Source organism: Hyla sarda, chromosome 5 (assembly GCF_029499605.1).
Source record: "Hyla sarda isolate aHylSar1 chromosome 5, aHylSar1.hap1, whole genome shotgun sequence".
NCBI lineage: Eukaryota > Metazoa > Chordata > Amphibia > Anura > Hylidae > Hyla > Hyla sarda.
This window is the reverse complement of record NC_079193.1, coordinates 72,459,933-72,475,830: the sequence shown is the minus strand read 5'-3', so window position 1 is coordinate 72,475,830 and position 15,898 is coordinate 72,459,933. Positions and strand designations below refer to the sequence as shown.

Below are 15,898 nucleotides of genomic sequence, written 5' to 3'. Positions count from 1 at the left end.
CTCCTCTATACTTCTCTGTCACTCATGTACACTCCTCTACACCCCTCTGTCACCCATGTACACCCATCTGTCACCCATGTACACTCCTCTACACCCCTCTGTCACCCATGTACACTCATCTGTCACTCATGTACACTCCTCTAAACCCCTCTGTACGCTCCTCTACACCCCTGTCACCCATGTATGCTCCTCTACACCCCTGTCACCCATGTATGCTCCTCTACACCCCTGTCACCCATGTATGCTCCTCTACACCCCTGTCACCCATGTATGCTCCTCTACACCCCTGTCACCCATGTATGCTCCTCTACACCCCTGTCACCCATGTACGCTCCTCTATACCCCTGTCACCCATGTACGCTCCTCTACACCACTGTCACCCATGTACACTCCTCTACACCCCTCTGTACACTCCTCTACACCCCTCTGTCACCCATGTCCACCCCTCTACACCCCTCTGTCACCCATGTCCACTCTTCTACACCCCTCTGTCACCCATGTAAAAAAAAAGAAAAAAAGTTTGGCGCCTAATAGGTTTGTTTTGCAGGTTTAACGGTGAAGAATTGTGTGTGGAAGAAATCGTGATGATGGCCCAGACCAGATGGAGAAGAGAAGGCAACGATGCAAATTAGAGAAGACGTCATTGGTGAGTTGCTGTATAAAGCAGCACTTTAAACTGCATCCTCACTGATAAATAGATATAGTGCATTGTGTTTTTTACCGTTTTTTCCTATTTTTTTTTTTTTTTTCTTGCTCGTCAACCTCGGTAGCGGTGCCCCGTGGAAAAAAATTTTCCTGAGTTGTGCCCCGACCCGAAAAAGGTTGGGAAACACTGCCATAGAGACATATAGTATTGCCTAGGAGCTTTATACACCATGGCCCTGATTTACTAAGAGTGTTGTGTAGGTTTCTTTGTGGGTTTTAATTCCCTGCAATTTATTTTCCACAGTATTTACTAAGGTTTCCCTACATTTTCCACTTTTCCCTACATTTTGCTTTTTTTGTTTACACCTGCTCTGATCTGTCGGGTTTTCCTCAGCTCAAATCCACCACTTTTTCTGTGGAAACCTTAGTAAATATGTTGGGATTTTTCAAAACTGTCGGACCACGCCCCCTTTGTCGGCACCACGCCCACTTTATCCCGTGACCACGGTGTTTTTTTTTCTTTTTTTTTTCTTTCTTGTAAAATGGAGGGTTTTGTTTTTTTTGGTCGCAAATTGTGTCGCAAGGGACGTGCGACACAATTTGGGTGCAAAACCCGACAAAAAAGAGTCGGGATCACGTTAGTAAATAAACCCCAGTGTCTGTTTACAATGTTCTTACATTTTTCATCTGGGATGCCTTGGAGCAATAAAACAAGGTGTTGGGAAGGAGGGCATAACTATGCCAAATTGTGTATTACTACAGTGTAAATCAACCTGTGGTAACAGTGCTCATGTGATATATGAACCGTATACAGTGGTCCCTCAACATACGATGGTAATCCGTTCCAAACGGACCATCGTTTGTTGAAACCATCGTATGTTGAGGGATCCGTGCAATGTAAAGTATAGGACAGAGGGGAGTTGTAGTTTTGCAACATCTGGAGGTCCGCAGGTTGAAGACCACTGGTATAGGACGTTGTACTCACCTGGATGTCGGCTTCCATTGCTGTCGCCGCGTCCCTGAGGTGTCCTCGACACTCCGGCAAGGCCTCTGCTTCCCCAGCATCCTCGCTCTCCGTCGCCGTCATCACGTCACTACGCACGCCGCTTCTATTGGATGGCGGGACGGCGTGCGCAGCGACGTGATGACGACGATGGAGAGCGCCTAAGATGGAGGGGATCCTGAAGAGGACGTGCCGGACCCCCAAGGACAGGTAAGTGATCGTCAGCGGACCACACGGGGCACCGTGAACAGCTATCTGGTGGCAGCTGAAGGAGTCTGCGCTGCCGGATAGCCGTTTATGCGATGGCCCCGACATACAAAAGCATCGTATGATGATGCTGCCTTCAACATGCGATGGCCTCTGAGAGTGATCGTATGCTGAAATGATCGTAGGTGGGGGGGGGGGGGGGTCACTGTATTGTTCCCATACACTAAGTGTACAAATGGTGGGCCCATTACAGAATTGTCTTACTTTTTCTATTACTGTTGACCAAGTGGTCAGACCTCCTCCGATCAGGGAAAATACGTCACAGCTTTTCACCGCTCATGGGGCTTGCCTTGAGGCCTGTATGTGAGGGAGCCAACCAGAGTTGGACCACGTATTCAAAAGGCAGAGATAAAGCTAAACTTCTGGCAGGAAAGGGGGGCTTTGGATGGTATCATGGTTTTTCCAGATTTACATGAACTATATTAGTAATATGCATAATCTTCCCTAATACATTAATTGCACATTCATTATTTTTGTCCCTGGAATAACCCTTTAATATCTATAGACTGTAATGATACAATGTGTCCAAGTAAATACATACATGCTATATAAATATGAGACTTTGCCTTTTTACAGTTGTTTGTTGGACTTGGGTTAACCATTAATTTCTATCAGCAAGTCTTCTGTTTTTCATGACTTCGGTTGACAATGACGGACTTTGGGGAAATCCTAAAACATGTTGGGGAATTCGGTCGCTTTCAGAAAAGTTTGGTCTTTATGTTGTGTTTTCTTAGTTTTTTCAATGCTTTCCACATGTTTGGACAGGTGTTTTTGGAAATCTCTGTCCCTCACCACTGCAATACTAGCTGGATTCTGGCAATAAATCCAAATCTGACTGAGGAAAACCAGCGGAATTTAACCATCCCACGTAATGAACATGGAAGCTACGAGCAATGCCGCATGTACACTCCAGTGGACTGGGATATAGAAACTATTCAAATGTATGGACTAAATAGCACTGAGGACTGCCAGAATGGATGGGTGTATGATACGTCACAGCAAAAGTCAACATTGGTCACTGAGGTCTGTAAATATTTTATTATTTGTCAATTAAAATGGTGAATCACATGTAATCAATCAATAACCCATGTTGGTATAATGCCAAACTTAATGTTCACACGGCACGACACATGCACAGACAACCTTTGTCACTCTGTTAGCTGTGGCTGAAATGTAACTTCAGAGCACAGATCAACACCAGACACATTATAATCTTAGTACTATTAACAGAAAGGTTGTAATACGATGCAACATACAAATGAAAAGTAATTCAGGGTTTGATAAACTAGAGTAAATTCTACATAATCATGTCAACCATTTTACACAGATTATTTAACATGTGGATCAGAAATTGTATTTGTATGGCATGGTATATTTGTATGTATTTGGCAGATTCATGCAGTTTTTCTATCTATTACATTTACGTTAATGGTGTTTCTGCAGCATGTCCAAAAGCTTCTGTAACCTCCATAACATGAGCGGAGGAGTGGCTGAATAAAGCATTTTCCGCATCTGAATTTGATGAACTATCCACAGGATAAGCTACCAATATTTGAAGGGTGGAGTGCTGACCCTCATCACCACCGACAATCAGCTCATCGGCAGTGCCACAATGCCTGGAGTCACACAGTAACCAAAGCCGAAAGCCTTGCCTTTATTCACTGCCGATCAGCTGATTGGTGGTGTGCTGGGTGTTGGGAATCCACTGGTCAAATATGAATGGCCTACCCTGGAAGCTCCTTTTATGACATTTCAATTGACAAGCCACTGTACCTACCTATTCGGATGATCCATCCTAAACAGCAGCCCCCAATTGGGCGACAGTCTTTATGCTAGACAAAGTGCAGGGGTGTCAAAAATCATAAAAAAGTCCAAGTCAGAAACAGTTGGGCAAAAACATACCAATATAGCAAACTAAGGCTGACCAGGAACAAACCAAGAGTCAGAAACCAAAGGGGAGCAAAGGTACAAAACATCAGACAAAGGGATAGTCAGGTCACAGGCAAAGGTCAGGCACAACAGATAGGTCAGTATAAGATAAAGATATAAACGCTAGTACAGGTAAAAGACCATAAACACAGGCAGTTGAGTCACAGACTGATGGAGGTTAAATAGCCCTCTCTAGAAGGGTGTGGACTCTGAGCCCAGGTTTAATTGGCTCATCGCTCAAAGCCCTCTGATTGGCCCAGGCATTGTTACGGCAATGAATGATCCCTACAATAAATGACTACTACAGCTGTTCAGCAATGCAGATATCCCTAGATGTACACAGTGAACAAAGCTTGAAGATTCACCTTCATTCATTGTGTAGTGGTCCGGCTTGGTACTATAGCTCAGCCCTTATTGAAGTGAATGGGAGCTGAAATGCAGTAACCCAGCACAGCCACTACTCAATAAACAAAGATGAAGCTTTTGGCTCTGTTCACTGTGTACCTCTTACAATAAGTTTCTCCTTTGATATTTTTCTTCTGGGACTCTGCACTTGCATTCAAAGGATAGGGGACAAGATTTTAGATCGTGGGGCCCCGCTGCTGGGAACCCCCGCAATTTCCAGTGTGGCATCACTGTCATTCGGTGCACGGAGCGAACTCCCCTCCATGCCCGATGATTGGTGATGTGGGCCCCACACCCCCTCCATTCACGTCTATGGGAGGGGGCGTGGTGGCTGGTACATAGCTGCAGGACCCCTGCGATCTAACATCTTATCCCCTATCATTTGAATAGGGGATAACATGTTTCAAATGGAGTACCCCTTTAAGAGAAAGAACTCTGTATGCCTACATATAAGATAGGAGGCATGTGGAAGTACAGGAGGGCCCCATAAACCACTGTTGGTGCAATATTATGGCTTTCTGCAATATACATTTTGCCGATTTTAGGGTCGTAAGCAGTTTCTCCCTGAACTGAACAAGAAGGAATAATGCCTGTGACATTCAGTAGTGCCAAACCATCCTGGATATCACTAGGACTGTGTGACCGGGAGACGGTAGCTCTTGTATGCAGGTGTGGGGAATTCTCATTGTTCTCAGTGCACATCATTGGGCATAATCATTCTCAATTATTTAGGAGATTCATAATGCAATTATGTTATTTGTTCAGTGATTATTGCAACTATAATAAGTCATTTTTACATATGATTCTTTTCAAGTTCAACCTGGTGTGTCATAGGAAAGATCAAACAGACATATGTCAGTCCATTTTTATGCTTGGAATTCTTATCGGATCTCTTATTTTTGGTCCCTTAGGAGACAGGTAAGAAGGAATATTTTATAATTTATGTGTATTACATAGAAGGTTAACAATGATTACTTCAATTCATAGGAGATAATAGATCACACTTCCTTTACTTTGGGTGTAGTACAATAATTAGTTCCATAGGCATATCTAATGGTTCATGGGCCCTGGTACAAGAGTTCAGCTTCTGCACCCCTTCCCCCGAATTATGACAAAACCAAAAGCTTTTCCTTCAAACAACTGAGTACATTCAATAAATATGGACTCATGCACATGGGTACAGTGATCCCTTAACTTACAATGGCCTCAACATGCAATAGTTTCAACATACAATGGTCTTTTCTGGACCATTGTAACTTGAAACCAGACTCAACATACAATGTTATGGACAGTCCAGATCTGTGAAACACGTCAATGAACCGACCAATCAGAATGGGCATTCACTGGTAAAACTCCTGTATTACTGAAGTGTATGCACTGACTGGTGTCTGGTAGCGCCCCCTACAGTACAGGGAGGTATTACATGTTCTGTCCTCTTTACCAGTACCAGGGTTAGCTGCTCCTTTGGACACCAGGTGAGGGCGGCTCCATGTTACTTTTTTTTTAGGACATTGCATGTACTGTACAGGACCCTGAAGAAGCTCCTGTCCTCTACATAGACCAGTGTTTCCCAAGCAGGGTGCCCCCAGCTGTTGCAAAACTACAACTCCCAGCATGCCCGGACAGCCTTTGGCTGTCCGGGCATGCTGGGAGTTGTAGTTTTGCAACAGCTGGAGGCTCCCTGCTTGGGAAACACTGACATAGACAGTGATTACAGCTCCCAGCAGATCTTTCTTACTTTTATATGTAAGGATTTGCTTTATCTGTATTAGTTATCTACTTATTTTTCTTTAATCCTCACTTTTTCCTATTTTCGGATGACATTTTGGTGCCTTTAGAGCCAATTACCAGGTTTCCATAGAGTTATGGTCTCAACATACAATGGTTTCAACATACAATGGTCGTCCCGGAACCAATTAATATTGTAACTTGAGGGAACACTGTATATTAGACGTAAATAATTCAATCATATACTGTACATAATAAAGACACAATATAATGTACATAAATAATCCCACCATATATTGCACACAAATGTTACTTCAGGTAAGTTTATATAGGATCAGCTGTTGTATATTTGTACATGATAACTTGTATATGGCATTTTATGCAAATTTCTGCTTTGCGGGCATCATTTCTAGTTTTCAATGGTCCCTGAGCTACTGGGTATAGCCTAGTCTCTAAGATGGCTCCCATATAGTGCAAGCACACAGAAGAGATAATCCTGCCCCTATATGTCTATAGCACACCCTTAGAAACAGCAGTAGCATGGAGGATATTATAGAGCAGCAAAGTCTTAGCAAGGAATCCAGCGCTGGGTTAAGATCGTAGACTCACTATAAGCTCTTGCAGTGTCTCTGTCTATTTCTGTCTCTATAGCCTTGTCTTCTTCTCTGTCTCTACCCCCCTGCCCTCTTTAATCGGGAAGGAGCCTGATCAGTGGAGAAAGGTATTTTTCTGTATATATATATATATATATATATATATATATATATATATATTTATATATCTACAACTCAACATATTTATGTATGTATGTATGTATGTGTGTGCATGTTCCAGCATAACTCCCAAATGGCTGAAGATATTTCAATGAAACTTGGTAAATGTGTTCTAAAAATATAGTAGAGTTTATTCAACCCTAACCCATGTCCTTATGTGAGGGTGTTTTTTTTGTCTGAAGTCCCATGCAGGTCAATGTAAATCTTTTGATAAAGTTTCTCTTGGGCTGCAGAGATTTCCTGGGACTTTTAAACATCCTACTGACTGTCCGGCAGATAGGTGACAGACCGGCAGAATAGTTAGTGCTGGGGAGGAAATATGAGGACGGGATATGATGGGGATATCAGAAAAAGATAGGTGGGTGGGATATGAGGACAAGCTATTAGGTGAGGATGAGATATTAGTTTGGCATATGAGGTCATAAGACAGGGCAATGCTGGTTACTCAGCCAGTTATAAATGATACAAATTTTCTTTTATTCACTTTATCCAGAGTTTGTTGAAAACAGATCGGCCATTTAACCCCTTATGGACCCAAGGCATATGGGTACGCCCTGGCTCCTTGGTACTTAAGCAAAATCATTCAACAGGCACCCTGTGCCCCCCCCCCCCCCCATGTTGGCGATTCCAGGTCAATTGGGTCTCTGGTGACCTGGTGACCCGGAAAAAAAGGGTGAATGGGGCTGTCCGAGACCGCCCCATTAACCCTTACCCAGCAGGAGTGAGGTGGCATGGGTGCCACCTCACGATCACGTGATTGATCAGTCAGAACGATCGACCAATCACTGCCCTGCGGGGTGGTGATCGGGGCGGTGACTGAGGCAACGATCAGGGCTGGCGGGGTCTCTTACCGCTCCCTGGTCCGGCAGGGGTCCCCTCAGGAGCTGTGGCAGTGGTCCCAGCAGCAGGAGCGCTGGCAGTAACGGTGGCGGTGCAGGCGGTAGGATACAGCAGGAGGTGAGGCCTGTTCACCTAATGCTGTGGTTTAGCAACAAGTCTCAGCATGCACAGCCAAAGGGCATGCTGAGAGTTGTAGTTTTGCAATAGCTGGAGTTCCAACTACAACTCCCGGCATGCCCTTTGATAGTTTGTGCATGCTGGGGGTTGTAGTTATGCAACAGCTGGAGGCACATTTTTTCTATGAATCCAGCTGTTGCATAACTACAACTACCAGCATGCACAGACTACCAAAGGGCATGCTGGGAGTTGTAGCAGTGTGCCTCCGGCTGTTGCAAGACTACAAATCTCAGCATGCCCTTTGACTGTCAGTGCATGCTGAGTGCTGCAGTTTTGCAACAGCTGGAGACACATTGGTTGTGAAACAGAGTTTGTGTCCTAACTCAGTGTTTCGCAACCAGTGTGCCTCCAGCTGTTGCAAAAATACAACTCCCAGCATGCTCTGAGAGACTGTACATGCTGGAAGTTCTAGTTTTGCAACAGCTGGAGGCACACTGGTTGCAAAACACTGATTTAAGTAAACTCTCAGTGTTGCGCAACCAATGTACCTCCAGCTGTTACATAGCTACAACTCCCAGCATGTATGGTTTGTCAGTGCATGCTGGGAGTTGTAGTTGTGCAACAGCTGGAGGTTTGCCCCTCCCCCCCCCTCATGTGAATGTACAGGGTACATTCACACGGGCGGGTTTACAGCGAGTTTTCTGCTCCAAGTTTGAGAAGTGGCAAATTTTGCACCGCATCTCAAACTCCCAGCGAGAAACTCACTGTAAACCTGCCTATGTGAATATACCCTAAAAAGACCACACTACACCTACACAGAATAAAAAGTAAAACACTTCATATACATCCCCTTACACAGTCCCCCCCTCCAATTAAAAAAAAAAAAAACATTTTGTACGGCACTGTTTCCAAAACGGAGCCTCCAGCTGTTGAAAAACAACAACTCCCAGTATTGCCGGACCGCCATTGACTGTCAAGGCATGCTGGGAGTTTTGCAACAGCTGGAGACACCCTGTTTGGGAAACACTGCCGTAGGGAATTTTGGTGGCGGATGCAAATCCCCAAAATAGGCCTAGAATGCGCATGGCGCTCTCTCGCTTTGGAGCCCTGTCTTATTTCAAGGCAACAGTTTAGTGCCACATGTGGGGTATTTCCGTACTCGGAAGAAATTGTGTTACAAATTTTGGGGGCTTTTTCTCCTTTTATCCCTTATTAAAAGGGATTAAAAGTTGAGGTCTACATCAGCATGTTAGTGTAAAAAAAAAAATATATATAAAATTACACTAACATGCTGGTGTTGCCCCATACTTTTAATTTTCACAAGCGGTAAAAGGAAAGAAACCCCCAAAATTTGTAACACAATTTCCCTTCAATACATAAGTACCCCATATGTGGGTGTAAAGTGATCTGCGGGTGCACAAAAAGGCTCAGGAGTGAGAGTGCACTATGTACATTTGAGGTCTAAACTGGTGATTTGCACAGGGGTGGCTGATTTTACAGCGGTTCTTGACATAAACGCAAAAAAATAAATACCCACATGTGATCCCATTTTGGAAACTACACCCCTCACGGAATGTAACAAGAGGTATAGTGAGCCTTAACACCCCACAGGTGTTTGACGAATTTTGTTAAAGTTGGATGTGAAAAAAAAAAAAATGTTTTCAATAACATGCTGGTGTTACCCTACATTTTTCATTTTCACAAGGGAGAATTGGAAATAAGCCCCCCAAAATTTGTAGCCCATATGTGGATGTAAAGTGCTCTGCGGACGAACTATAATGCTAAAGAAAGAAGGAGCACCATTAGGCTTTTGGAGAGAGAATGTGTTCAAAAGTGAAGGCCATGTGTGTTTACAAAGCCCCCATAGTGCCAGAACAATGGACCCCCCCCCACATGTGACCCCATTTTTGAAACTACACCCCTCACAGAATTTAATAAGGGGTACAGTGAGCATTTACACCCCACAGGTGTCGGACAGATTTTTGAAAAAGTGGTCTGTGAAAATGAAAAATTAAATTTTTCATTTGCACAGCCCACTGTTCCAAAGATCTGTCAAACACCAGTGGGGTGTAAATGCTCACTGCACCCCTTATTAAATTCTGGTAGGGGTGTAGTTTCCAGCCAGGAATTATGAATTATGACAGTGTATACAGTATTCCCCGCCTGGAGCCGGCGGGGAGCGCAGTGTTAGCCGCATGTGCCGCCTGCTTATTAACTTAATAAATGCGGATCGCAGTGGATCTCTGGAGAATGACCTGCTGCGATCTGCCCCTCAGCCCCTAGACTATAACTCCCATCATGGACAGAGTCTGTCTATAATGGGTGTAGTAGTCCTAAAAGTCCCGCAACCGGAGGATGTGCAAGTGCCATCTCTCAGCGCTGCGGTACTACAACTACTCCCAACATGGGACAGACTCTGTCCATGATAGGAGTTATATTACAGGGGCTGAGGGGCAGATCGTAGCAGGTCATTCTCCAGAGACCCACTGCAATCCGCATTTATTAACTGTACAAGCCGGCGGCACATGCGGCTCCACTGCGCTGCCTACAGGCTCCTGTATACAGATCTCCTCATTCATAATCAATGCCACCGGGAGACAGGAGCTCTGATTGGTGAATAGCTTTTCACCAGTCAGAGCTCCGGTCTCCCGGCAGCGGGGATTATGAATTATGACAGCGTATACAGTATTCCCTGTCGGTAGCCGGCAGGGAACGCAGTGGAGTCGCATGTGCTGCCGGCTTTTACAGTTAATAAATGCGGATCTCTGCGGGTCTCTAGAGAATGACCCAGTGCGATCTTCCCCTCAGCTCCTTGACTATGACTCCCATCATGGGCAGAGTCTGTTCCATGATGGGAGTAATAGTCCTAACTGTCCAAAAATAGTCTCGCAGCCTGGGGATGTGCAAGTGCCGTCTCTCAGTGCAGCGATACTACAACTACTCCCATCATGGGACAGAATCTGTCCGATGATGGGAGTAGTTGTAGTTTAGCAGTGTTGATGGTGGACTCCTGCATCCCCCGGCTGTCTCGGTAGAACACTTTCCTACGTGTCTTTTTTGATGGTGTATTTTTGCGATAAAAAACGCATTTGTGCAAAAAAAATAAATGCATCTAAAAAAAAAATACACACATGATAAATTAGTATCCAATGTAAAATGCATTCCACAATACACAAAAAATAGAGTACTTTCAAAAAAGATGCACAAAAAAATGCAATGAAAGTCACTGCGCAAATGATTGCCCAAAAAAAATACACAAGAAAAAGGGGTAAATGCAATGATAAATCTCCCCCTATATGTTATACACTTTTATGCCCTTACGGACCAAGACCTTTGCACCACCTATAGTTGTAGAACTATTCCTTGCTGCATTAAAGCAGACCTGTTGGTTTTTCAAAACTGCACACAAGCCCATAGATATCCATACATACCTGTACTCTTGGTTATGTAGCTTGCAAGATGGAGACAAATAATGCCACAATTGCCCAGAGGACAGGTTCTTCTTGTTAGGTGTCCAGAGCGCTCTGTATTGAGAATATTCCCAGCACCTCCTCCCAGCTATGATAGTTTGAGGGGTTTCCTGATTAGACTATAAATAATAATTGAGAGGAGGTGCTCTCACTGCAAAGAGAACCTAAGAAGAATGCCCCGCCCCCTTGGCACTTGCAGAGGTCGTGAACGGGACCCTCAACAATGTTTATTTCGGTTATGCAACCTGTATGACTGAGACATCAGGTATGTATGGACTATCCTCTCTGAGCTCTGTATGAGCTTGTCAGCTGCTCTAAACTGTAGAGATTGGACAGGAAAAAAATAATATCCTGCTGCACTATACAAGTTTACTCAAGCTCATGTCTGTTGTCAAATGAAAACAGCAGAAAACGAAATGTAGTTGTGAATTGAGTGGTATTGCGCTTGTGTGACCAGCGCTCCAGTCTGTTACACCAATAGCAATAGCTGAGCATGACCTCCATCAGTCCCATAGCAGTGTAACATTGGCTGAGCACACTAAGGCTGGGTTCACACCACGTTTTTCAAATACGTAACCGTATACGGTTTTCTGCAAAAAAAGTATACGACTGTATCCGAAACCGTATGCATAGAGAATGCATTGTAAACCGTATTCCAAATGTTGTGTACGGTTGCATCCGTTTTGCCTCGGATACGGTTTTGCCGATTTTTCAACCGTAGGCAAAAACGCTGTCAACCACGTTTTTGCCTCCGGTTGGAAAACCGTATGCGAACCGTATGCGGTTCTTTTAACATTGTTGTCTATGAGAACCGTACAAAGAATTTCAGAATATGGTTGCACACGGTTTTTCTAATCCGTTTTTGGAGTTGACACATGCGCAGATTGGAATTGCAATAGAACAATAGTAACTTTATTAACCGTTGGCAAAAACTGATGCAAACGGATAGAAACGTATACATTTTAATTTGGAGTCATACGGTTGTATAAGGTTGCATACGGTTTTTTGCCATACGTTTTTTTAGCGGAAAACCGTATACGGTAACCGTATTTGAAAAACGTGGTGTGAACCCAGCTTAACCTTGTTTTCTCAAGGACCAATCTGGGACCTCCATTTTTGAGATTACTATGGGTACCATAAATAAGACCCCCAGCAGACCTTTAGATAGGTGGTATATGCTGTTGGCGAGAAAACTTCTTTAACCCCCTTTAAATTCCATCTGTAATTCAGGATCAGTACAATATAAGTAATACAATTCATTTTTTTTTTTTTTTTTGTAGACTTATTCCATGTGTTGAAAAGTACACAATGAAGTCTCAGAAGAGTGATTTCAAATCTACCACAAATTCACATTATCAGGAGAGATATTCGAATTTTAATGTGAATGTTAGGGGTTAAAGGGGTACTATTCTGGAGTTAAAAATATTTGTAAATTAGTTTTAGTACTTCTGTATGCTCCACAGGAAGTTCTTTTCTTTTTGAATTTATTTTCTGTCTGACCACAGTGCTCTCTGCTGACACCTCTGTTCATTTTAGGAACTGTCCAGAGTAGGAGCAAATCCTCATAGCAAACCTATCCTGCTCTGGACAGTTCCTGACATGGACAGAGTTGTCAGCAGAGAGCACTGTGGTCAGACAGAAAGGAAATTCAAAAAGAAAATAACTTCCTGTGTAGCATACAGCAGATGATAAGTACTGGAAGGAATAAGATTTTTTAATAGAAGTAATTTACAGATCTGTTTAACTTTCTGTCATCTGTTGATTAAAAAACAAAAAACAAAACATGTTTTCCGGTGGAGTACCCCTTTAAGTAAACTAAAAATGTTATATAATCTATTCATAGCAATAGTTGTAGAAAAGTGTAATTGGCAAAAAAAAATAAAGAAGAGAAAAATACCCAGATTTCTATTTTGAGAATGATGCTTTAAATTTCCAAGCATGTCATGTGTAAGCCAATACATTTTTATATCACTGACCTTAAATCTTAAGAATATAATCATTTTGCCTTTTATTCCCTTTTTAAAGGATTGGGAGGCGTCCAGTCTTATTAATCTCAATTTTATTGATGTTGGCTTTTGGTCTTGGAGCAGCATTTGTTACAGAGTTTTATGCCTTTATGGTGCTGAGATGTTTTGTGGGAATCGCTTTGGCAGGGGTCATGTTAAACAATCTTGTACTAGGTAATAAGAAATTAAAGAAATTATAACTGTTACGCCGAGCGCTCCGGGTTCCCGCTCCTCCCCGGAGCGCTCGCTTCTCCCCCTCCGCTGCAGCGCTCCGGTCACGTCCTCTGACCCGGGGCGCTGCGATCCTGCTGTCAGCCGGGATGCGATTCGCGATGCGGGTAGCGCCCGCTCGCGATGCGCACCCCGGCTCCCCTACCTGACTCGCTCCCCGTCTGTTCTGTCCCGGCGCGCGCGGCCCCGCTCCCTAGGGCGCGCGCGCGCCGGGTCTCTGCGATTTAAAGGGCCACTGCGCCGCTGATTGGCGCAGTGGTTCCAATTAGGGTTATCACCTGTGCACTTCCCTTTATTACCTCACTTCCCTTGCACTCCCTTGCCGGATCTTGTTGCCTTAGTGCCAGTGAAAGCGTTCCTTGTGTGTCCCTTGCCAGTGTTTCCAGACCTTCTGCCGTTGCCCCTGACTACGATCCTTGCTGCCTGCCCCGACCTTCTGCTACGTCCGACCTTGCTTCTGCCTACTCCCTTGTACCGCGCCTATCTTCAGCAGCCAGAGAGGTGAGCCGTTGCTAGTGGATACGACCTGGTCACTACCGCCGCAGCAAGACCATCCCGCTTTGCGGCGGGCTCTGGTGAAAACCAGTAGTGGCTTAGAACCGGTCCACTAGCACGGTCCACGCCAATCCCTCTCTGGCACAGAGGGTCCACTACCTGCCAGCCGGCATCGTGACAGTAGATCCGGCCATGGATCCCGCTGAAGTTCCTCTGCCAGTTGTCGCTGACCTCACCACGGTGGTCGCCCAGCAGTCACAACAGATTGCGCAACAAGGCCAACAGCTGTCTCAACTGACCGTTATGCTACAACAGTTGCTACCACAGCTTCAGCAGTCATCTCCTCCGCCAGCTCCTGCACCTCCTCCGCAGCGAGTGGCCGCTCCTGGGATACGCTTATCCTTGCCGGATAAATTTGATGGGGACTCTAAGTTTTGCCGTGGCTTCCTTTCCCAATGTTCCCTGCATCTGGAGATGATGTCGGACCTGTTTCCCACTGAAAGGTCTAAGGTGGCTTTCGTAGTCAGTCTTCTGTCCGGAAAAGCCCTGTCATGGGCCACACCGCTCTGGGACCGCAATGACCCCGTCACTGCCTCTGTACACTCCTTCTTCTCGGAAATCCGAAGTGTCTTTGAGGAACCTGCCCGAGCCTCTTCTGCTGAGACTGCCCTGTTGAACCTGGTCCAGGGTAATTCTTCCGTTGGCGAGTATGCCGTACAATTCCGTACACTTGCTTCAGAATTGTCCTGGAATAATGAGGCCCTCTGCGCGACCTTCAAAAAAGGCCTATCCAGCAACATTAAAGATGTTCTGGCCGCACGAGAAATTCCTGCTAACCTACATGAACTTATTCACCTAGCCACTCGCATTGACATGCGTTTTTCTGAAAGGCGTCAGGAACTCCGTCAAGATATGGACTTTGTTCGCACGAGGCGTTTCGTCTCCTCGGCTCCTCTCTCCTCTGGTACCCTGCAATCTGTTCCTGTGTCTCCCGCCGTGGAGGCTATGCAGGTCGACCGGTCTCGCCTGACACCTCAAGAGAGGACACGACGCCGTATGGAGAACCTCTGCCTGTACTGTGCCAGTACCGAACACTTCCTGAGGGATTGTCCTATCCGTCCTCCCCGCCTGGAAAGACGTACGCTGACTCCGCACAAAGGTGAGACAGTCCTTGATGTCTACTCTGCTTCTCCACGTCTTACTGTGCCTGTGCGGATGTCTGCCTCTGCCTTCTCCTTCTCTACAGTGGCCTTCTTGGACTCTGGATCTGCAGGAAATTTTATTTTGGCCTCTCTCGTCAACAGGTTCAACATCCCAGTGACCAGTCTCGCCAGACCCCTCTACATCAATTGTGTAAATAATGAAAGATTGGACTGTGCCATACGTTTCCGCACGGAGCCCCTTCTTATGAGTATCGGATCTCATCATGAGAGGATTGAACTTTTGGTCCTCCCCAATTGCACCTCGGAGATTCTCCTTGGACTTCCCTGGCTTCAACTTCATTCCCCAACCCTGGATTGGTCCACTGGGGAGATCAAGAGTTGGGGGTCCTCTTGTTCCAAGAACTGTCTAAAACCGGTTCCCAGTAACCCTTGCCGTAACTCTGTGGTTCCTCCAGTAACCGGTCTCCCTAAGGCCTATATGGACTTCGCGGATGTTTTCTGCAAAAAACAAGCTGAGACTCTACCTCCTCACAGGCCTTATGATTGCCCTATCGACCTCCTCCCGGGTACTACTCCACCCCGGGGCAGAATTTATCCTCTCTCTGCCCCAGAGACTCTTGCCATGTCCGAATACGTCCAGGAGAATCTAAAAAAGGGCTTTATCCGTAAATCCTCCTCTCCTGCCGGAGCCGGATTTTTCTTTGTGTCCAAAAAAGATGGCTCCCTACGTCCTTGCATTGACTACCGCGGTCTTAATAAAATCACGGTTAAGAACCGCTACCCCTTACCCCTCATCTCTGAACTCTTTGATCGCCTCCAAGGTGCC

General features: G+C 45.2%; 1 protein-coding gene across 3 annotated transcripts in view; it reads left to right on the top strand.

The window, feature by feature from the left end:
• The first annotated feature begins 385 nt into the window (after positions 1–385).
• LOC130272538 (solute carrier family 22 member 13-like) overlaps positions 386–15,898 on the top strand; it is a 48,069-nt gene continuing 32,556 nt past the window's right edge. The window contains exons 1-4 of one of the 3 annotated variants that reach the window (XM_056518386.1): positions 386–646; positions 2,681–2,938; positions 5,064–5,167; positions 13,203–13,357. In XM_056518386.1, coding sequence (XP_056374361.1) covers positions 602–646; positions 2,681–2,938; positions 5,064–5,167; positions 13,203–13,357 — 562 coding nt within the window. In that variant the 5' untranslated portion in view covers positions 386–601. Of the gene's footprint in view, positions 647–847; positions 903–2,563; positions 2,939–5,063; positions 5,168–13,202; positions 13,358–15,898 lie in introns of those variants that run through there. The other 2 variants (XM_056518387.1, XM_056518385.1) reach the window with 2 other exon arrangements.